The following is a 22063-nucleotide window of genomic DNA, read 5'->3' on the forward strand; positions in this document are numbered from 1 at the left end:
CCGAACTACCTAGTTCGAGCCCCGTGTAGCCGCGCTACACGGGGTTCGAAGCAGCGGGGATTTAAAAATGGCGGCTCCCCGCTTATGCTAATGAAGCCCGGGAAATTCAAATCCCGGGCTTCATTAGCAAGTGCGGTATGCATACATTACCCTCCTAGTTCGAACTAGGAGGGTAGTGTAGACATACCCCCACTTAGGCTGTCAGAGGCTGGGCCTGGATGACAGAAAGATGGATAGAAAGCTGGCTAGACTGTCGGGCCCAACGGGTAGTGATCAACGGCTCAATTGCAGTTTGGGGGTCGGTTTCTAGCGGAGCCCCAAGGATCAGTTCTAGGGCTGGTTTTGTTCAACATCTTTATTAATGACCTGGATGAGGGGATGGATTGCACCCTCAGCAAGTTTGCAGATGACACTAAGCTAGGGGGAGAGGCAGATACGCTGGAGGGCAGGGATAGGGTCCAGAGTGACCTGGACAGATTAGAGGATTGGGCCACAAGAAATCTGACGAGGTTCAACAAGGACAAGTGCAGAGTCCTGAACTTGGGACAGAAGAATCCCAAACATTGTTACAGGCTGGGGATTGAATGTCTAAGTAGCAGTTCAGCTGAAAAGGACCTGGGGATTACAGAGGATGAGAAACTGGAGATGAGTCAGCAGTGTGACCTTGTAGCCAAGAAGGCTAATGGCATATTAGGTTGCATTAGGAGGAGCATTGCCAGCAGATCCAGAGATGTGATTATTCCCCTTTATTCGGCTCTGGTGAGGCCACATCTGGAGTATTGTGTCCAGTTCTGGCCCCCTCCCCACTATTGCAAGGATGTGGACACATTGGAGAGGATACAGTGGGACTCCCAGCTACTCCCCCTGCTCCCGCCAGGCTTCTGCGCAATCACAGGCTCCCAGCGCCGATGGCGGCCCCGCCTCCCAGCCTGGGAGTCCCAGCTGGGAGGCGGGGCTGCGATCTCTGCTCTGGGCGCTTCCGAAGCGTAGCCAGAGTGGGGGGAAATGATGAATATGCAAATAAGCAAATGATGAATATGCAAATAAGTTGTTTCTGGTCCTTCCAAAGCCCCCAGTGCCAGCTTTAGCAAAGCTTTTGATATGGTCACCCACAATATTCTTGCCAGCAAGTTAAGGGAATATGGATTGGATAAATGGGCTGTAAAATGGATGGAAAGCTGGCTAGACCAGGGTTTCCCAAACCTGACTGGTCCCAGATGTGGGATTTTTTGGACTAGGGGAGGGCATTTCAGGACTCCTGGTTCCCCCCCCCCCCCCGACTAGGCTTCTTTGCACCTCCCTCCCCTGCAACCCAACTGAGCTGCCCACCCCCATTGATTCCCTGCACCTCCCCCAAAACCATCCCCCACAATCCAAGGGAGTGTAGCACCAGTTCCCTGCAGCCCCTCACAGCCCAGCTGAGCTGCCCTTCTGTTCCCTGTGCCTCCCCCCCATCCACCTCAGTTCAGGTGAGCCCCGGACTGGTTCCCTGCATGCCTCCCCCACAGCACAGCTGAGCCCCGTTTCCCTGCACCTCCCCACGCGCCTCGCAAAACTGTTGAGCCCTGCTCTGATTTCCTGCCCCTCCCTCCCCTTGAGTCTAGCCCCGGGTTCCCGTCACTTCCCTCCTCCTGCAGCCCAGGTGAGCCCAGTGCCCCGCACCTCCTCCCCCCCCGCCCACAGCCCAGCCCATCGCCCCCTAGTGTCTGAGGATTAGCGAGGGTGTTATGCGCCCAGGGGCAAAAGCAAAATTTGCGCCTCCCCCCCGCCGTGGAGCAGAGCCCTGAACCTGGCGCATGTCTGAGCTGGACCATGAGAGGAGGGGGGGAGCTTGTACTGCATCTTCCCCCACCCCCTCAGTTTGGGGCAGGCCCCCACATGCACTATCCACAACAACACATGGAGGGAATCAATCGCTTCAGTAATGCCAACTCCTTTAGAATTGAGGCCCGGATTATCCAGCACAAGCTGAGGGAGAGAGGGCACCGTGTGCACATTTTACCAAAACTGCTACCTGCCCAACTTGCCTAAGGAGAAAGGAAACAGGGAGGCCAACAGGAATGGTTTGGAGCAGTGTTTCTCAACCTTTTTTTATAAAGTACCCCCCCTTTAAAAAAATATCAGTACCCCCAGAACAGTTTTCAGACACGCACAAAAATTTTCTACCATTGCAACACATTTGTTTAAACAACTTAATCATAGCTGGGTGGGCGATGAAATTTTTGGGTGTAAAAAGTACAAAAATAACAAAGCACTGACTAACTTAAACCAAAAATTCAGTTTTCTCCAAATTTCAGTTGTGTTGATGTACCCTCCAGACTTCTCGAGTACCCCGAGGGTATTCATATGACTGGTTGAGAAACACTGGTTTAGAGCAGCGTTTTTCAACATTTTTTTATAAAGTACCCCATTAAAAAAATTATAAGTCTCCCCAATGTACCCACCTCTCCCCCAGATCCAGGTATCCCCAGCACCCCTGCTCCAACCTAATGCCCCTTCTGCCCCAGAACACCACTCGCCCCGCTCTAATCCACTGCCCATCCCCCAGAGCCAGGCACCCCCAGCTTCCCTGCCCTAGCCCAATACTTCTCCACCTTCCGCAGAGCCAGGCAGGGTAACCCTGTCTTTAAAGTGGCTGCCCCTGCAGCTTAGCCCTGGCTCGGAGGTGTGATTGCACAGGGAGACGTGGCCCGACAGCGCTCGTGTAATATAGAAAGCTGCATTTTCTTATCCGTATGATTGTAAGGAAATGCTCCTATAGGAAACTGCTACCAGAAGTAGCACAGTCCTACAGGGAGCATTTCCATATAGACCACGTTCCCCGCTTGCCGCAACTCATCGTGCTGTGCATTCTGCTCCCACCCCAGCCCGGCGCCCCCTGGCGTGGCGCCCAGGGGCAACTGCCCCCTGCTACGCCTCTGTGCCAGGAGCCTGGAACAACTGGGTGGGGTTGCGACTTCTTTGGAGGATAGGGACATAATTCAAAATGACCTTAGCAAGTTAGAGAAATGGTCAGATGTAAACAGGATGAGGTTTAATAAAGAGAAATGCAAAGTGCTCCACTTAGGAAGGAACAATCAGTTCCATACATACAAGATGGGAAGCGACTGTCTAGGAAGGAGCATGGCGGAAAGGGATCTAGGGGTCATAGTGGACCAAAAGTTGAATATGAGCCAACAGTGTGATGCTGTTGCAAAAAAAGCAAATATGATTCTAGGTTGTATCAACAGGTGTGTTGTAAGCAAAACTCGTGAAGTCATTCTGCCGCTCTACTCTGCACTAGTTAGGCCTCAGCTGGAGTACTGTGTCCAGTTCTGGGCGCCACATTTCAAGAAAGATGTGGAGAAATTGGAAAGGGTACAGAGAAGAGCGACAAGAATGATTAAAGGCTTAGAGAACATGACCTATGAAGCCAGGCTTCATGAACTGGGCTTGTTTAGTTTGGAAAAAAGAAGATTAAGGGGGGACATGATAGCGGTTTTCAAATATCTAAAAGGGTGTCACAAGGAGGAAGGAGAAAATTTGTTCCTCTTGGTTTCTGAGGACAGGACAAGGAGTAATGGGCTTAAAGTGCAGCAGGGGAGGTTTAGATTGGACATTAGGAAAAAATTCCTAACTGTCAGGGTGGTCAAATACTGGAATAAATTGCCAAGGGAGGTGGTGGAATCTCCCTCTCTGGAGATATTTAAGAACAGGTTAGATAGACATCTGTCAGGGATGGTGTAGACGGAGCTTGATCCTGCCTTGAGGGCGGGGGGCTGGACTCGATGACCTCTCGAGGTCCCTTCCAGTCCTATTATTCTATTCTATGATTCTATGATCTGGCTGCATCCTCCGCCCAGCCCGGGGCAGGGCTTGGGGACCCGGCGCCGCACGGGCACTCCGGAGGCCCAGAGCACCCCAGCAGCCACGCTGAGGCCCGGTATTTTTTACATCGTTTGGGAAATGCTGCCCTAGAGTTCTTCTCTCAGTCAGTGGCTGCCCCTCATTTCTATGGTCCTACCCAAGTCTCTCTCCCACATCCTGGGATGGGGCTGTACTGAGCTCTCACTGCCATTCATCAATGGACAGCTTGCCACAATCTCACCTTTCTTTCCACTGGACCAAATCCTTCCCCCAGAACCACATCTGAGTAGCTGGGCTTGGGGTAGGAGGCTCCACGGGGCTGGAGGGGAGACACCTCCAGCAGCTCCCCTAGCCATCGAGGGACAGGGAAGCCACCCTATAGGTCAGGAGTGGGCAAAAGGGCCTCTGTGGGCCGGATCCGGCCCACCAAGCGGGTGGATCCAGCCTGTGGAGGCCCTGCTGCTCCCCTGCCAATTAGGGCCTGCGGGCGGGGGAGCGCGGGAAGCCTCCTCCCGCCCTGCCAGGAGCACGTGGCGCTTTGAAATGCCAGACGCTGCTTGCAAGGCAGAGGGGAGAGCAGAGGAGGCTTCCCGCACTCCCCCTCCCGGCCCTGATTGGTCTGGGGGTGGGGGAGCAGGCCAAGTCTCTTCCAGGGCATGGGTGCCTAGAGGGAAGGGGGGGCAAAGGGGCTCCCCCTCCCCCAGACCAATCATGGTCTGGGGGTGAGGTAACCCTGCCCCTTCCCATTTAGGCCCCGCCCCTTCCAGGGTGGCCCAGGGCTACTTCAAAAATGTTTGAAGTGGCCCCCGGGCAAAAATTATTGCCCACCCCTGCTATAGGTGCTACAGCAGCCCCAAGGAGTAAATCAAGTGGGCAAAGCCAGGCTCAGCCCAGCCAAGCATTATGCCATTAGATCTTGACTAAACAGAAATAAGGGTGGAATTTTCTAAAGTGCCTAAATGAGACAGGAGCAAGATCTACCTAGTTTCAATGGAATAAAAAACAGGACTATGTAGCACTTTAAAGACTAACAAGATGGTTTATTAGGTGATGAGCTAATAAACCATCTCGTTATTCTTTAAAGTGCTGCACAGTCCTGTTTTTTGTTTCAGCTACACCAGACTAACACGGCTACATCTCTATTACTAGTTTCAATGGGACGTGTGTTCCTAAGTCGCTTTGAAAATCTCACCCCAAACACTCAGGCAATCTGGGGGAGAATATTGGCAGGACCCTTGGGTCCCTGTGCTTTGGGGTCCATTGCGGGAAGAGTATCTAGCCCACGGCCATACAGATAGCATTGCACACATCTGATCGCTGTTGTCTGCGGCAGCAGCCGAAGGGGAGGAAATATACCCTGCTCCGTGGTGCCTCACTCAATCCCTTCAGTCCCATAAGCTGGGCTAAAGGGACTGCAGATAGCTGCTGGCAGCTCCCTGGCCTTGGTTCAGCAGGCGTGCATAGCATACCCTCCTGGTTGTCTCAGGATGCCCAACGCTGGAGCCCCCTCCGACAGCCCCACCCCCGGAGCCTACAATCGAGTCAAACTACGTTGGGTTGCAGGCATCAATTGTTTTCTTCCACTGGTTCACGAGAAAGCAAAGTTTGAAAACTTCTGCCCTAACCCCTCTCCTGTCCTTCAGCTGGGCACAGGCTTTATGTTTGCTTGATCCATAGAACTGAAAAGGCAAGGAACAAGTGAATCTAGAAGTACGAGCACAACCAGCCACTGTTTCCTATAACAACAGGCTCCATTTCTCACCTCTAGCATAGCTCTTGTATGCACATGTAACAATCTCTCCTGTGTATATAAACCCAGGTGAGTCCTAACCCTCCTTTCTTGTCCTCCAGGAACCGCCTGGGAATCATTCTGCCCTCCCCTTTCCCTCCACCGTATGCAGAAACAAGTGAATTCTGGGGAGCGAGCCTTAGGCAGCAGCCACTGTGCTGGAATAATGAGAGCAAGACAGGCTGTGCCATCCTGCACAAGTCTCTGTGTCTCTCTATCCACTGTGTGTGTATGCATCTGCGAGAGCGGCCTCTCGCTCTCTCTTCTCTCCCTTCTCCCTCCTTCATAACCCCCTCCTCCCTCCACCAGCTCTTGTTCTTTTCATGAGATGCAGAGCTAGGAAGCTAGAAGAGGGGCATATTGCTGCAGTTATTCTAGAGACAACTGTGGTCAGACTGGCTGCCCTTCCCACTCCCCGATGTACCAGGAGGCTGCAGACCCTGTCATTCAGGGCCTCGACGAGCCATGCCCATCCAGCACCTGCCAAAACCACGTAGCCACCAGCATGTTGACAGCAACAAGACAGGTAAGACCTAGGAGTTTGTTATTATGTAGGGAAGCTTCCGGGGAAGGCCTCTGTGTGACAGGGTGACGGGCCTCTTGGTTCTCCGCTCTTGGGGGTGACTTTTTCTTTATTCCTGTGGTGAACAATGGGCCTGCAAAGGGGTGGGGGAGAGATCCGCTTTGACTGTCACCCCAATTAATGTCACCGTGCTGCGTCTGTTGGTATGCTAATCTTTCTGCGGCCTCTTATGAATGGTCTAAAAAGTACAGACACTGTTCCAATTAGCAGTCGCAGCAAGGGCTGTGTACTCCCTCTGAGTCCCCCCTCCATGTCTCCCCACGAAACCACATCAGGGCCCACGGTTGAGGCTGGGACGCTGGTTCTAGAGGGGATATCTGTTTCAGGTAGATTAGCTGTGGCCTTTTTACACCGTTAGAATAACAATATTTTATCCTGGTCGCTATAGTTACGAGGTCTTCACTATATTTTTAGGTTCATTCATATTTCTTTTACAAGGATGGATCATATTTTCTTTTAAATACTCAGCATCCAAGAAAGTCATGCCACTGTGACTAACACCAGTGATTAACACCACTGCTCAGTTAATTAAAAATAAAACTAAACTGAGTGAAAGGAGAATGTGTCGGAGGTGACAGAACTATGCCAAGCAACTGCTGTGGTGAAAATGTGCAGACGGTACAAGAACCGGGGTGAAGGAGAGGGACCGGTGAGATCCGGTCCAGGAGGGCCATGCTGGCCGTTGGATAACTACTACTTAGGGTGCACTCTGTTGGGACAATTTCCATATATTTGTTCTCTGTTTGGTGCTTGGTGTGAAATCTGGTAAATTAGGGTTGTTGTGAAATAAGAAGGGCCAAGTGCCCTGAAGTCTATACAAGGTTCTCAGTATGGCTTCCCATCACTTCACCTCACTCCTGACCCATATTCATCTTGTTTTTCCAGTGCAAGGGTGGGGAACCTAAGTCCCAGGGCCTAAAGGCAGCCCCCAGCTTTCCTGGATCTGGCTCCCGAGACTCTGGGCACCCCCTCCAGCATTGGGGAGCTGGTGCGGCCCCCCTCCCATCCAGACCCTGCACCCCCACTCTGCTCCTGCGCACTCCCTCCTGCTCAGACCTCACACTGCTTCCCAGCAGCCCCTTCCCACACAGCAAGCCCCTCATTTTTGGCCCTACCCCAGAGCCTAGGGGGGCCCACATAATGTAGTAGCTTGGGCCTCCCTAGGTTCTGGTGTGCAAGGGAATGTGGGTGTGTGTGTGTGGGGGGGGTTTGCGTCTCACTTTTATGTGGCCCCCAACTAATTTTTCTGTCAGTCAGCAGCTCATGACCCAAAAAAGTTCCCCACTCCTGTTCTAGTGCCAGGCGCCCAAACAGCTCTGCTGCTGAACCTCAGTTCTGACAAACATGAACCCTGCTGCGCTGGTACTGAAACTCCATGCCCCTCCGGCCTTCGCTGACTGCACTCTGCCACCACTCTGCAGCAAGCTTCTTTTTTCATCTCAAGGCCTCTCCTAAACAGAAACTGATAATGCTGGCTAATAGTCAGTGGGAGTAGCCTGGCAGCTACTTTGAAAGCTTTCTATACAATTCTGTGGGTGCTTCTCAGGCACAAGGGCTGGAATAGTGTCTGCAAATCCTGCAAATCATCGCTCTGCCAGCATACTCAGTCCCGAGCTGCACTCCTCCTGCTATTCCTCGCCGGCCTCCTGAGTAGAGAATGGAGCTGAATGGGGGGGTGTTTTTTGTGGGGAGAAAGATCTCCTGGAAAACAGGGGGAAGCCCTTCTATGCACTTCATTTATGTCCTAATCCAGCTTTGAACAGTGTTCTCCACAGATGAAAGAAGGCACAGTAAGATCCCGACCCAGCACAGCACATACGTATGTGCTTAAATTGAATAATGGGAATCACCCATAAAGTTAAGCATGTGCTTGATGGATTGGGGGCTCGTCTGCTGTGCCACCTCGCACTTCTGTGGTCAACAGCCCAAAGCGTTCTATAGATGAGGCTTATGGGTCTGATAAGAGCATGCAGACCCAGCTGCCTACCTATTAAATGGATTTCTAATTGCACATCACTTGGGCCTGTCATGGCTGCAACAACAACCTTAGACGTCAGCCTGATCTTGGGCATTCGGTGAACCTACTAGCTTGTAAGGTGTTTGGTGTAATTACACCCCTCTCTTGGAAACTTTGGGTCAGTTACAGTCTCCCCCGCTTGTTTGTAAATACCAAGTCCAGTAAATCCCACTCTTTGATGTGTATCTGCTGTTACAGCACATGTACAAAGGTGCTTGGGTGCTTCTGCTCCCTCATCCAGCAGCTTTACCAGATACAATGTGCACTTACAAATTATCACAAGTTGTACATTTTTGGCAAGGGTCTGTCAGTGTTTCTATGGAAACCCCCCCCCCCCCAATTTACAGGGGATCATTCCAGTTGCAGTTTAGATACGGCCATATTGACAGCAGCAGCAGCAGTGAAGCTAAACACAGGGAGGACTCCAAGAGGACACTGAACACACCAGTGTCAGGATAAATATTTTCAGCCTCTCTGCTCCATGCAGACTGGCATCATCGCCAAAATGCACACACACTACCTTTGTGTGTGTGTGTGTGTGTGTGTGTGTGTGTGTGTGTGTGTGTGTGTGTGTGTGTGTGTGTGCGCGCGCATGTACACATCATATGTAAGGGGAATCTCAGCAGCTCCGGTCCAATGCAAATGCCACTGCCACTCAGAGAGCCTTGCTTGGTGCCTTGCTGTTGATTTTTCGTTCTGCCTGCCTGGGAGAATCAGGGAGACTCAGCCCTGAACACACAGGCTGTGGTCAGAAGCCATCTAGCAGTTAGAGGGATTTGTTCTGCTGCATCAGTCACAGCATGAGGCCCGAGACGAGACTGGGAGATGCTTTTGTCATTGACACAGGGGAAGAATGTAAATAGCTGGCACTCTCCTGCTGCACGCAGAAAGGCAAGCCCACGGGTCCTATTTTAAGCCTCTCATATCTATATTTTTTAACATGGTCTTTAATTTTCAAGGAACTCTGTGGCCCTGTGCTCTACCTTCCTTTCAGCACAGGAAGAGGCCCAGTGCTTTTCCTACCCCAGATGGGATCCCAATGCCTTCCCCTGACTAATAGCTGAGCTTTATACTCTTCCTAGAAGGGAGTAGAAGCATCCTACCAGTTTCACAAAGCTTTAACCCTCAGGGGTTTTCTGACCATGTCAGTTCTGCCATGAGCTGGGCTAAGTCTTGTGGTGGTGCTGCCTTTCATTCAGAATAAAAGGAAGGAGCACTCAGAACACAGACACATGGAGAGGCATGAGGAGAAGCGGCACACTTGGGGGTTTTAAATGCAGGGGCTAGGGCTTGGACTGCTTTTTATTGTGAGGGAGAGAACAGGACCGGGGGTCGGGACACAGGTGGCCAGACACCAGAAAGCTAAGCAGACAGAAGCCTCCGTAATGTGGTCGTATGAGAGCGCTACACGACAAAGCTTTTTCTGGGTGCAGACTGCCGGCTGGGAAGGCAGTTTCGGAAGAGCCGGCAAAGAGACTGTCTCCTGCTGTTCGATTCCTGCTGTGCTCAGGGAAATGGGACTTCACAGCTAATCCTTGTTAATAAACAAAATTGCACTGATATCTGGCCCTATCCTCACTTTCTCCTCTTAGGGTGTGCCTAGACTACGGAGTTTTTTCGAAAAAAGTGGCCTTTTTTTGAAAAAACGTCACTTGCATCTAGACTGCCGTCACGTATTTTTTTAAAAATTAAATCGAAAGAACGCGGCAGTTTTTTCGAAATTGGGAAACCTACTTTTACCAGGAAGAACGCCTTTTTTCGAAAGAGCTCTTTCAAACAAAGGCATTCTTGAACGCAAACAGGGCTTTTTCGAAAGAGAGCGTCCAGATTGCCTGGGTGCTCTTTCGACAAAGTGGATCGCTTTTTCGAAGCTCTTGTGGCTGTCTAGATGATCTCTTTTGAAAGAGGCTGGTAGTCTAGACGTACCCCTAGTGGAGACAGGCTGCAGGGCCACACATTTTGGCTGTGCACGCCAGTCAAAAAGGAATCCCAGCGTAGATCCAACTGGGTGGGTTTCTCACAGGGCCCGTCTCAACATATAATAAATCACCTTTCTGTTTAGTGTTGAAATTCACTCTTCTGGCAACAGGAGGGCTAATTTCAGGCTGTAAGAGTCTAAGAGTGGGTGTACTTGCAATCTGCGTCACCCCAACCCAAAAACAACATGGCACTGCCCGAACAGGGAGGGGTCTCTCAGAGGGTTTCTCAGATTAGACGTCAGATATTGAGAGCGAGTCTAATGTGTAACACCAGAGAGGTTCCTGGGGTCCTAATCTTGAACTGTGGCAGGGCATAGCTCAGCGCCACTCCAGGAGAGGATTCTAGGGTGCACTTAACGACCGTTGCAGTCGCTTGATCCCTGGCCCACCTCGGTGCCAATTTGATTCCTGGGTATGTTTGAAAAGCCTCACGTGGGAGGCAGGGTATCATGGGAGCCATTATGGCACCTCTGCACTGCCCAAGGTCCCACTGCAGTAGGGGTGGGGAACCTTTTTTGGGGGGTTGGGGGCCACTGACCCACAGGAAAATAAGTCGGGGGCTGCACCAGAGCCTAGGGAGGCCCAAGCTAATAGATTTTGTGGGGCCCCCTAGGCTCTGGGGTGAGGCAAAAAATGAGGGGTTTAGTGTGTGGGAGGAGGGGCTTCTGGGAAGCAGGCTTGGGTATGGGGTCTGAGCAGGAGGAAGAGTGCAGGAGCCAGCTGGGGGGGGGGGATCCCTAAGCCTTGGGGACCAGATCCAGGCAGGCCTGAGGTTCCCCACCCCTGCACTACAGGGAGAGAGTCCCCTTGTGGCTCATTCAGATGGTTTTAGGACAATGATGAAAAGCTGTAAAGGGCAAGGCACACATCCTCTATGGCACTCCAGAATCCACCCCACCTCCCTACCTTCAGAAGGTCCCCTGTCCTGTGTTGGCTGCGGAGGGGCAGGGTGAGGAGAGAGAGTGACTGGGGGTATAAGTGGGAAGGGATAGAGAGAGCAAAGGAGGAAGAAATGGTTAGAGGCAGCAGGAAAGCGAGAGGAAGAAGGGAAAGCAAAATAAACAGGAGAGGCAGAGAAAAGGGAGTACAAAAGACAAAGCAAACATAGCCAAATAGTGATAGTTATTCAGAGGTGAGTCCAAATAAGAGTGCCCAAGAGACTCTACGCTGATGTAACTTACCACTTCTGGCTCCTACACCAATTTAGACTTCCTCAGGATATGTCTGTTCCGGAGCTTTTGCTCCAGGTCAGAACTGTGTGTTCCTTTTAGCCTGCCCTGCATCCAAGCACAAGCTCTTAGCTGGCTATTACTCATGGCAGCAATCAGAATAGGACCCAAGGCTGCAGCCGTGGCTGGAGCACTCCTTAGGCTGAATAGTATGCTGCTAGCCTCAGTGTGGGATACAGCAATCAATGCCAGCCAGTCCTCCAATGCAAACCCTTAGGCCCTTGTGAGCTCTTCTCAGAGACTAATTCCAATTAAATCCTGGGTGACTTCAGCTACCTGGATAGAAACTGGTCAAATGTCACCATGGAACAAGGTTTAGGGAATCAATTTCTTGGCATCTTGAAAAAGTGCTTCTTGGAACAGCTACTTGTGACACACACAATAGGAAAAGCTATTTGCCACTGAGCCCTAAGCAATGCAGGGGACACAGAAGTAACGACTGTTAAATCACTAGGCAATAATGCCGACAGGCTAATTAGGTTTAACATCCTCAAAGGAGGGCTTCCAATAACATAAGCCAGCTTGCAGAAAGGACCTTAAAAGTAGAAGTGAGGTGTGGAATGTAGAATCTTTAAAATCAACAGGGAGGCTAGTGAACCCAAAAGCATGTGGACCCGTACGCAAAAAACCCCAAACAAACAAAGCAAGCACACACCCATGCACAGATACTTTCAAACCAGCCGGAGGGAAGCCTGTTTACCTGGCAAGAGGCAAGAGATTATTTGAATCAAACACGGGACGTAGTTGTTCTAGAAGAGTGTTCACATAGCAGGGCCGGCCAAAGGCACACCGAGGGGAGGACAACCAGCTGCATGTTCATAATCTGAAATTTGGGGGATGCTGTCAGCTTGCCATGGGCAAAACTTTAGTGACATAAAGGAGGCAGGGAGACACTTGAGTGTACAGAAGATGCAGAGGGATCGGAAGGAAAGAGCTTGGCGTCAGAGATTAGATTGTTGTGCCAGTAAATGACCTTCTGCCCTGTCCAGTGGCTCCCTGTGTCCATAGAGTCTCCCCGATAACCTCATCTCAATACCATACATTCCTGTTTTGTGCATTTGCTGTTATGGGCATAAGGAAATTGCTGCAAAAAAGGAGATTTAAAATGCTGGATGGAGTTCAGAGGTAATATTTAAATGGCTGTGTTATTAAAAGCTTTTAAATAGAAGCCAGCATAGTATGTCTGCTAAAACAAAAACAAAAGGGCCATTTTAGAAGGAATTTGCTATAAACCCTTCTCCTACCTCACAGAGGCTTTCTAAAATATTACACTGTAAAATATAATTCTCTTTATCTGCAATTTAATCACATTTGTCATGGCGCATGCATCAACCTAGGGTACTTAGTTTGTTCCAGATTAACTCAACCCTGACCCAGGAAAGTAATGGAGAGATATATCGGTCTCCACAGTTATTCTGGGACTGCCTAATAACCCACTTTGCCAACCCAAGAAGTGGACGCATTAACAACTCTGACCTGGAGAATCAATAAGGCAGATTACAGGCTTGATCCTCCACTCTATTACACCGTTGGAGTCACTGGAGTTACCATGAAGTAAAACTGATGTAAGGGGATGTCTACACTACCCCGCTAGTTCGAACTAGCGGGGGTAATGTAGTCATCCGCAGTTGCAAATGAAGCCCGGGATTTGAATTTCCCGGGCTTCATTTGCATGAAGCCGGCCGGCGCCATTTTTAAATGCCGGCTAGTTCGGACTCCGTGCCGCGCGCCTACACGCGGCACGGACTAGCTAGTTCGGATTAGAAGCCTAATCCGAACTAGCTAGTCCGTGCCGCGTGTAGGCGCGCGGCACGGAGTCCGAACTAGCCGGCATTTAAAAATGGCGCCGGCCGGCTTCATGCAAATGAAGCCCGGGAAATTCAAATCCCGGGCTTCATTTGCAACTGCGGATGACTACATTACCCCCGCTAGTTCGAACTAGCGGGGTAGTGTAGACATACCCTAACAGAGGGGAGACTCATGCTATACATACAGGACTGGTGTTTCAGAGATTTGGTTTGGTTCAGATCGAAGCAAAGGCAAAAAGTCCGGATGCTGGAGCTGAACTTTTCTAAATGGGTCTCTTTGTTGGTGTAGAAGTTGTGTTGAGGGGCCCAAAAGATCTGACATTTTTTGTTATTGCAAAAATAGCATATCTCGTGATATTGCAATAGCCCAGACAGAAGTAGGAAGGGAAACAGCACAGAGCAGTACAAATGACGGTTAAAAATTTGCTGAGCTCCTTGCAATGGTGTTATGAATTTGGGTTGGATTTCGAGCAAAGGCTCATGCTGGTTGCTGGTTTGAATACATTCACTCACCTTCTGAGCACCATTCACAGACTATGAGTTTCTCAGCCTCTGATTCTGGATGACGGGAGTCTTATACCAATCATCACATTCATTCAGCCTCTGGCTCCTGATAAACTGAGGCCTGATCAGAGTACTGAGCAGAGAACAGATCAATCATTTCCCTGAGAGCTACAAGGAATAATTCCAAGAAGAAAACCTACCATGTCTCTGATAGTTGCTTAAATAATTTTTGTATCATTCATAAATCTTTTCTCAGTAGACACTGCCTATATAACCACACGTGATCTCAGGACATGCTTCAAGCTGGACCCACAAAGAACACAAATGCCAGAAGTCTTTACTAATAGAGAGGGGTAGGTGAGGCTTTAAAATAGGATACCAGTTCCAGACAATGGTGGAAGAGAGCAGTAAAACAATGGTAACTGCATGTTTGTGTGGCTAAGGGAGACATCTGGCATGGTTTCATAGACTTTCATGTCAGAAGGGACCATTATGATCATCTAGTCTGACCCCCTGCACAATGCAGGCCACAGAATCTCACCCACCCACTGCTAGAATAATCCTCTCACCTATATCTCAGATATTGAAGTCCTCAAACGATGGTTTAAAGACCCCAAGATGCAGAGAATCCTCCCGCAAGTGACCTGTGCTCCATTCCACAGAGGAAGGCAAAAAACCTCCAGGGCCTCTGCCAATCTACCCTGGAGGAAAATTCCTTCCCGGCCCCAAATATGGTGATCAGCTAAACCCTGAGCATGTGGGCAAGACTCACCAACCAGACACCCAGAAAAAAGTTCTCTATAGTAACTCCTATCTGAGGATATTGATTGAGATCTGTGTGAAAGGGTTGGCATGTGGTATAGAAGGAAATGGGATAAAAACCTGTCATCACAGACTCACAGGAGGCAAAAGGCCAATTAAGTCACCAAAGTGACTTAGAAAGACAAGTGCCACTAACTTTCTCTCAAGCTCATCTCATCTGAAGAAGTGGGTTGTGCTCACGAAAGCTCATAATACTGTATATATATATATTGCTGTTAGTCTCTAAGGCCTGGTCTACCCTTCAGGGGAAAGTCGGCTTAAGAGATGCAACTCCACCTATGTTAATTACGTAGCTGGAGTTGGAGTATCTTAAACCACGTTTTGGTGCCATCCACAGAGCAGGAGGTCAACGGGAGTACACGCTCCTGTCAACTTCCTCTACTCCTTGTGAGGAGCAGGACTATCGGAGCCGACGGCAGCGCATTCTCCACTCAAATTAGTTGGTCTTCACTAGACCCGCTAATTTGAACCCTGGAAGATCGACCACAGCAGCGCTGATCTTCTCCATAGTGTAGACATGCCCTTAGGCGCCACAGGACTACTCGTTTTTAAAGTTACACGGCTGTCCCTCTGAGACTTACTGACTTTCAAAGTCACTGAGTTGCTTTTGAAAATGCCTCCTCTTGTTTATTCCTTTTGCCAGTTCAGGCCTGAGGGCACAAGGATGGAAGAGTCCACAGATCTGTATAGGAGAGAGAGGGCAATTTGCATCTGTCGCAAGGGAAGAGGTAGGAGAGCAAAGAGGAAGTCAGGCACTGGTGGCTCTGTGTGGGAGGGCAGGGAATTTGGGTTGTCAGTGCCAGTCAGGTGAGAAGTGGTATGACCGAATGTGAGATAACAGCAGGTCTGCATGGGACAGAGAGGAAATTCACATCTGTAACCTGCCGGGGGGTGGATTTTTTACTGGCTCTGCATTTATCACATTACATCCAATAAGGAGCCTTCTTTGCCTCTTAATAGATTTGATTTGGTTCGGATGACAACAGGACTCTTTAATTAAACTCTCCACGAGTACCTGTTCTGTCAGCCGCGTCTGTGGAAAGAGCTCTGTGACCTATGATCCGAAAGCAGTAACCTGTCCCGACCTCCGAGGAGTGTTTCTGTACAACAATGCAGGTTGACGCTTTATTCCGACTTAATCAGGGTAACAACAACAGAGAATGTTTACAGGGGAATGCCATCTGAATTCTCCCTGTCAACACTTCTCATCAACAGACTATGCCAGGCGGTGGATGGTTTTAATGTAGTAGAAGCTAAGGGATTTGTGATCGGGTTAACGAGGAGGAGGATGAAGGATGCAACAAAAGTGTTCTGATCAGGTGGGCTATTCCGAAATCCCACCAATGAGATGTGTGAGCAGGCTCTGCAGTGATTTAGTGTTTACTGGATGTGACACAGATAGGAGATCTGCTTTCAGCTGTGCTGCGGCTCAGAGAAAGTGGGGCGGGGGAGGTGTGTCTGAGTGTGACTTTCTGCCTCTTAAGAGACTGCTCTGTTCTCTCCGTAGAGCCTCTCCGATCACACGATTGGCAAAGATCCACAGGCCGCAAGGACAGGTCAAAGGCAGTGAGTATCTTTTCTCCGTCTCTCCCTGTCTGTCTGCCATGCCTTAATCCATGCTCAGTTCATCTGGCTTTCTACGTGCATTGATGGGTGTTTTTAATTTCTGGCTGTCTCTTTGGAAATCCCTGCTCTTCCATTTTAAACCTCAGTATTATTCGTTTTCTCCCTCGGGATGGTTTCATTCTTCTTGTCCTGGGGTGACTCTGCAAGGTCGTCTTGCTGAAGTTGGGGGGGCCACAATCAAAACAACCTCCCCACCTCCAAAGAGCCCCCTCAAAACATGCGTCTGAAGATGCCGGCTGCTCCTCTCTGCACCCGAGTTCTGTTATCGGACAGGAAAAGGAGTGGGGTGTGTGGTGAGAGGGTAGGGGAAAGATCCCCGGATCGATTCCTAGTGGGACCAGCTTTACAGAGTCATAGATTGGCTTTGTCAAGGTTGAACCGATTGGCTTTACCGGCAGCAGAGAGAAATACCGGTGGGTTAAGAGACTGGGGAAGGGAGAGATCAGCAGAGCCTCAGGGTTGCTCTCCTTACCAGTCTTGGGTCATTGCAGCAGTGGAGAGAGACACGCGTTGGTCAGAGAGGCGTTCACCAGTGGTCGGCTGTGGCATCGGCGGGAAGGGTGGCTGTGCTAGAGGGAAGGGGCCACGGCGGAGGATGGCGAAGGAGAGTGGGGCTGGGATGGAACCCTCATACATCAGGAGCCCAGAAGAGTGCAGAGCATTTTCGAGGTGGAACTCAAGTGCAGGAATGTGTGGGTTTGGGTGGGGGAGGCGTACCAGCAGCTGCCCAGCTCTGCCCGCCGCAAGCAACGCCAGCATGGCAATGGGGAAGAAAAATCCCAGCTACTGGAATCCAGGAGCTCACGTGCTCTGGTTTCACATGCGAGGGAGACTGTGTTAATAAGACAATTCAAAGGGGCTTAAGGAATTATAGGGCTTGGCTTCAGTGACAGCACAGTGGAAGGCAGACGGTCAGGATGGGGATTAAGGCGATGCACTCACTGGCATGTAATGCAATCCCTGCTCCATTAGGGTCGTGGGGAAGCGGCTTTGTGCTTTTTTAACATAATCAGGTTTTAAAATGGATGCTGCATTTGGCAGCAGGAGCATTGGGGATTCTTTAGGCCCCAAGGAAGGTAGGCACCCCCTGCGCCCCAGACAATCTCCTCTCTTTTCTGCTCCTTGGCCTTCTGCTTCTGTGGGTAAAAGGATAGGGAGATTACCTGGGGCCCCTCCTCTCTCATGGTCACTAGGACACAATTATACGGCGTGTGCACCAGGAAGACGATACCAACCCATTCTGTATCCCATCAGCTTGGCCCTTGCGCCTTAGAATAAGATTCCGTCACAAGCCAGAGGCACAAGTTGGTCCTGTACCAAGGCTTGTCTGTTTCCTGTGTCCTTTTCTCCTTCTCCTCAGTCATTCACAGATGGCACAGGCTCCAAGAGGCCATATGATTAGGTGCATCAGGAATGATGCTTTTATACAGCGTGTGAATGTTTGAGCTGGTGGTGGTCAAAGGACCAGCACCTCCAGACGCGTGAAGTCCTCGTGTTATTTTATTTACAGGTTAGCTGCAGCGCCAGCCCTCCCATGATGCCTGGCCAGTTCCATCAACCATGACCTGAGGGGATGTCAGGGGCAAGAGGTAGTTTGGTCTCAGCCAGCTCAGTCCTGAGCTGAGCCCCTTGAGCAAGGATTGCCAGTTGAGTTGAAAGATACGCTCGGTTATGTCCACCGCTGCCGTTCAGCGGTGAGCTGAGACCACCAAACTCACGTCACTTAGACCTGAAGCTGGACTTGAACCTCTGTTCTGGGGAGTAAAAGAGAGGTGGAATTTCCTGCTATGACCAACCCTCAACTCTGAATGGTTGCCACTGAAAATCCAACATTCCCTGCTAGGAGGCAAGAGAATTAAATGGGTTGAGAACAGCTACCCCTCCTTTTACAGAGGATTCTTTGATTTTAAGGGACAGGACGTGACACAGTAAATACCTCCTCCCCGCAGTCTTATCTCCTGCAAACAGCACTGACCGCCCTACACACCAGCCAATTAAAGGGTTAACTGTAACTGGAAGCCTGCATGGATGCCTTACTGATTCCATGGAGGTAACTGAAAAGAAACGATCCATTCTTTACCCCTTCCCCTCCTGTTACCCTCTCCCTTGTCTGATAAGCTTTTAAGCTCATTCCACTGTTGCCTCTTCCCCTCCTGCCCTTCCTTGGCTTCTCCATTTCCCATGGATTCCATTTCCTTGCTTCCCCTCCCGCATCCAAAACCTTTGGCTCAATGTTCTGTCAAAAATGAACGATCTTCCTTTTGCAGCAGCATCTCTTTCATTCCCTGCTGCAGTCCCTTGATCTCAGACATCAGAGAAATGTAACCAGCATTGCGGTAGTGCATGTTGCACCTCTGCTGAGCAATTCACAAGCCTTTGCTGGAATAGGCATTTCAGGAAGGACGAAAGTTGGGGGTTTCTGGTGGAAAAGGCATCAAAAAGCGCATAGATTAGACTCACCTAATGTGTCTGAATGACATAGCATTGGAGTCCTCAACATAGCCTTTTACAGGGGATGTTTCTCCATCAACGTTTAGATCGCTTGTGGAATTTTGTCCTGAGATGTCCATGGTTTGACGCCATTCAGTAATGCCGGTAACTAAGGATCTCAATACTTTGCAATAACTAACGCTACAAGCTACCCATATTGTGCCAGGGAGATAATCGTTGCTTGCATTCAATTAATATTTAATTTGCTCTAAAATGATATTAAAACATGCAGCATAGGAAACATCTGAGAGGGATAAAGAAAAAACTGGGCATGATGCAAACTGGTTCAGAGACGAGCATCCATGTGTTTGGAAAAATATAGAGAGAGTGGTAAAATGTCGTGTTTCCCCAGCAGATGGAAAGATTTATCAAGTTGTTAAAACAAAAGGGTCCTTCCAGGCCGGGGTTGGGTCCAATATTGGAAGAGCATGGGCTGAATTATTGAATTCTCCATTTCTCATCCGTAGGAGAAGGTGTTCCCATTTAGTGCTGGGAGAATCCATTAGTAGATATGTTTTTGGGATTAGGACGGGGCATAATGGATGATGCATTTCTTGCTCTTTTAGATTCTGTTGTAAAACTATTAACCAACATTTATTGGTTTGCGAGGGGCCAGTGCCTATGCAGTACTATTTCCGTGCCCCCCCCTTCCTGTTTGATGCCTCTGCTCCCAAGTTTTCCCAGATTGTTATGTAATAATTGTGTTTTGTGCATGTGTCTCCTACCCCACTGGACGGGCGGGGATGGTTATGAGGTGGGAAGGGGTGAAATCTGTGGAACATATTTTAGAGAGTAGCAAATGATGGAGTGAATCCTTACACAGAGTCATCTATAGTGGATGAGATACATCTCTAGTCCGCTAGGCCTAGTCACTCCGAATTTACAGATTGCATCCTGCTGTATTAGAGAGTCATGGGTCATTTGCAGAGACCACCTGTTCCCTCTGATTCTCTATGTCCCACTAACTGCAAGGGCTCATGTATTTGTGCCGTCCGTGCACTGGTGAAAAGTGGTGACTGATTTCTGGCACAGCTGCCCAGTTCCCCCTTCCATCTGCCAAGGAAGAGTGCCATGAGAAACCATTCCAAGCCTGTGGCCTTTCACATCAATTCACCATTGTCCTTTACTGACTTATACACTACAAAGCAAAGACTTTAATTACTTGAGACAGTTCTGATATTTTAGTCCTATCCACTCAAGCACAAAGCTATCTTAGAGATCTCTCGGCCTTCACAGAAGATGTTCGACTAAACCCTAGAACCCTTACATGGTTCCTTACATTAGATACCAAGTCACTGAGATTTTGCATTGTACAACTCTGGCTACTCTTGTAACTGTCACCTCCTCTGCTTCTCCCCTGCCTACACCCCTATCCCACACTGATTACAGGAACAGAGGGATGAGGACTCGCCTGGGCTGCCTGTCTCACAAATCAGACTCTTGTAATGACTTCACAGCCATTCTTCCAGATAAGCCCAACCGGGCTTTGAAGTGAGTACAGACGTACCTTTCTCCTTTCCTTTCTATTTGTATTTCCGTCCTTTTTTGTACGCGATAGGCTTTGAACCCCAATCCCTGCAACTGGAGTTGGTTTTAGCACTGAAGATCCCTGAAAAATAATTAAGTTAATCTTTTGAGAGGAAGCAATGAAAAATCCCCAAATCTTTGTTTTTCCCAAAGGAAGACAAACATCCAAGGAACCTGAAACAACATCAGCCCTGTTAGAAAATATCTGTATCGTGGCTACACTGAGGCAAATTCTCAGCTAGACCATGCAAACAAAACAAATGGGAGTTGTCTGCATTTATCTGAGGACAGAATTTGGCCCATTGTTACTACAAGTCTAAATATGAGCATTTACCTCGGCGTAACAGGTGATCAGCATCTTCAATCCATTGCCCTATTATGCTCTACAATGCTGGAAGAATTTACCCAATATACTATGTCTCATTATTAATGTAAAGGACAAACAGTTTTATTGAATGTATTGAATGTATGACTTGTGTAAAACTTGGGATTAATTCATCGTTGATTGTCTCTACTTTGGTTGATACAAAGTCCTGGTCCGGGTGTTCTTGTCCAGCCCTTCCCAGGCATGCTGCACCAGAAGGCTGTCTGCAATAGAGAGTATGTCTACACTACAGAGTTTTGTTGGAAAAACAGCCATTTTTCTGACAAAACCTGAGTTACGTCCACACTGCAATAGCGTTCTTCCAAAAGTAAATTGAAAGAACAGAGAGAGTTTTCTAGCATTGGTAATCCTCTTTCTACGAGGAAGAAGCCTTTTTCTGAAAGAGCTCTTTCGGAAAAAGATGTGTGTGGACGGGGAAGAGGGCGTTCTTTCAAAAGAGAAGGAAAGAGGAAAAAGCACAGGTGCCCCAGTGGCCACTGCGTCTATAGTAATCATAGCTTAAACGCGTGATAGCATCCATTCAGTATGGACGCTCTTTCGAAAAAGCAATCTTCTTTGGTGTGTGGACGCTCTCTGTCGGAAGAAGTTTTTTTGGAAGATCTCTTCTGAAAAAAGGTTCTTCCAAAAGAAGCTTGCAGACTAAACACAGCCAGACTATTTGTGATTGTCATTTCCTTTCTTTTAGAAGATTATCAACAGAAGAAGCCACAAGATGGGCAGATTCTTTTGACAGTCTTTTGTCCCATAAATGTGAGTAGAAACCAAGTTCTATCTCCATCCTCTTTCACAAATATTTACTGCAGATCAAATGTGAACAAATTGTATTAGATGGCGCAAGAACCCACAGTGGATCACTCACAGCTGTCTGTCTTCACCACTCATAATTAAGGCATCAGGGCAGTATCACAAGAATATGCTGAGTGGCAGGGTATATTGCAAAACTAACATACACTGTGGCTGAAATTTTCAAACCCACCTGGGGTATCCGGTTGCCCGATTCCCATTAACGTTAATAGGAAATCCAGTGGGCATTCAAATCCCCTATGTGACTTTGAATGTTAGAAAATTAACATTGTTTTAGTTGTTAGGTGGTTTAACTTATAGTTAAACTGACAAGTTTGAATGGTCTACAAACACAGATCCTACAAACTCATTTAATCATCGCACTTCATACCACAAAACAGATCAATCATTCCAATTATGTTCATAGAAACATTATTCTGCTCCACCAAACACATCCTACCCGGAAGCTATTGAATTCTGATATCATGGACTGTAACCTGGGACTGCATTCTTTCCAAAATCTTTTCTATACCTTTAACAAACAGCCCCATTGAAATCCTATTGCTTTCTGCTGGGAATTGAGGACTGCAAACTGCTTTGAGATCCATGGGTGAAAAGATGTGGCATTATTTTATAACAGTAATTCCCCAAGAATATAGTTTTTGCAGCTAGGGG

At 48.9% G+C, this 22063-nt stretch overlaps 1 protein-coding gene across 1 annotated transcript in view; it reads left to right on the forward strand.

Annotated features, from left to right (window-relative positions):
• The first annotated feature begins 5841 nt into the window (after positions 1–5841).
• The window catches only part of RGS8 (regulator of G protein signaling 8), a 32392-nt gene continuing 16170 nt past the window's right edge, over positions 5842–22063 (forward strand). The window contains exons 1-4 of the mRNA XM_006126926.5: positions 5842–6161; positions 16085–16143; positions 20083–20184; positions 21291–21355. Of these exons, the coding sequence (XP_006126988.1) occupies positions 6054–6161; positions 16085–16143; positions 20083–20184; positions 21291–21355 (334 nt within the window). The 5' untranslated portion in view covers positions 5842–6053. The remainder of the gene's footprint in view (positions 6162–16084; positions 16144–20082; positions 20185–21290; positions 21356–22063) is intronic.

This window comes from Pelodiscus sinensis, chromosome 9 (genome assembly GCF_052426305.1).
Source record: "Pelodiscus sinensis isolate ZL-2025 chromosome 9, ASM5242630v1, whole genome shotgun sequence".
Classification (NCBI taxonomy): Eukaryota; Metazoa; Chordata; order Testudines; family Trionychidae; genus Pelodiscus; species Pelodiscus sinensis.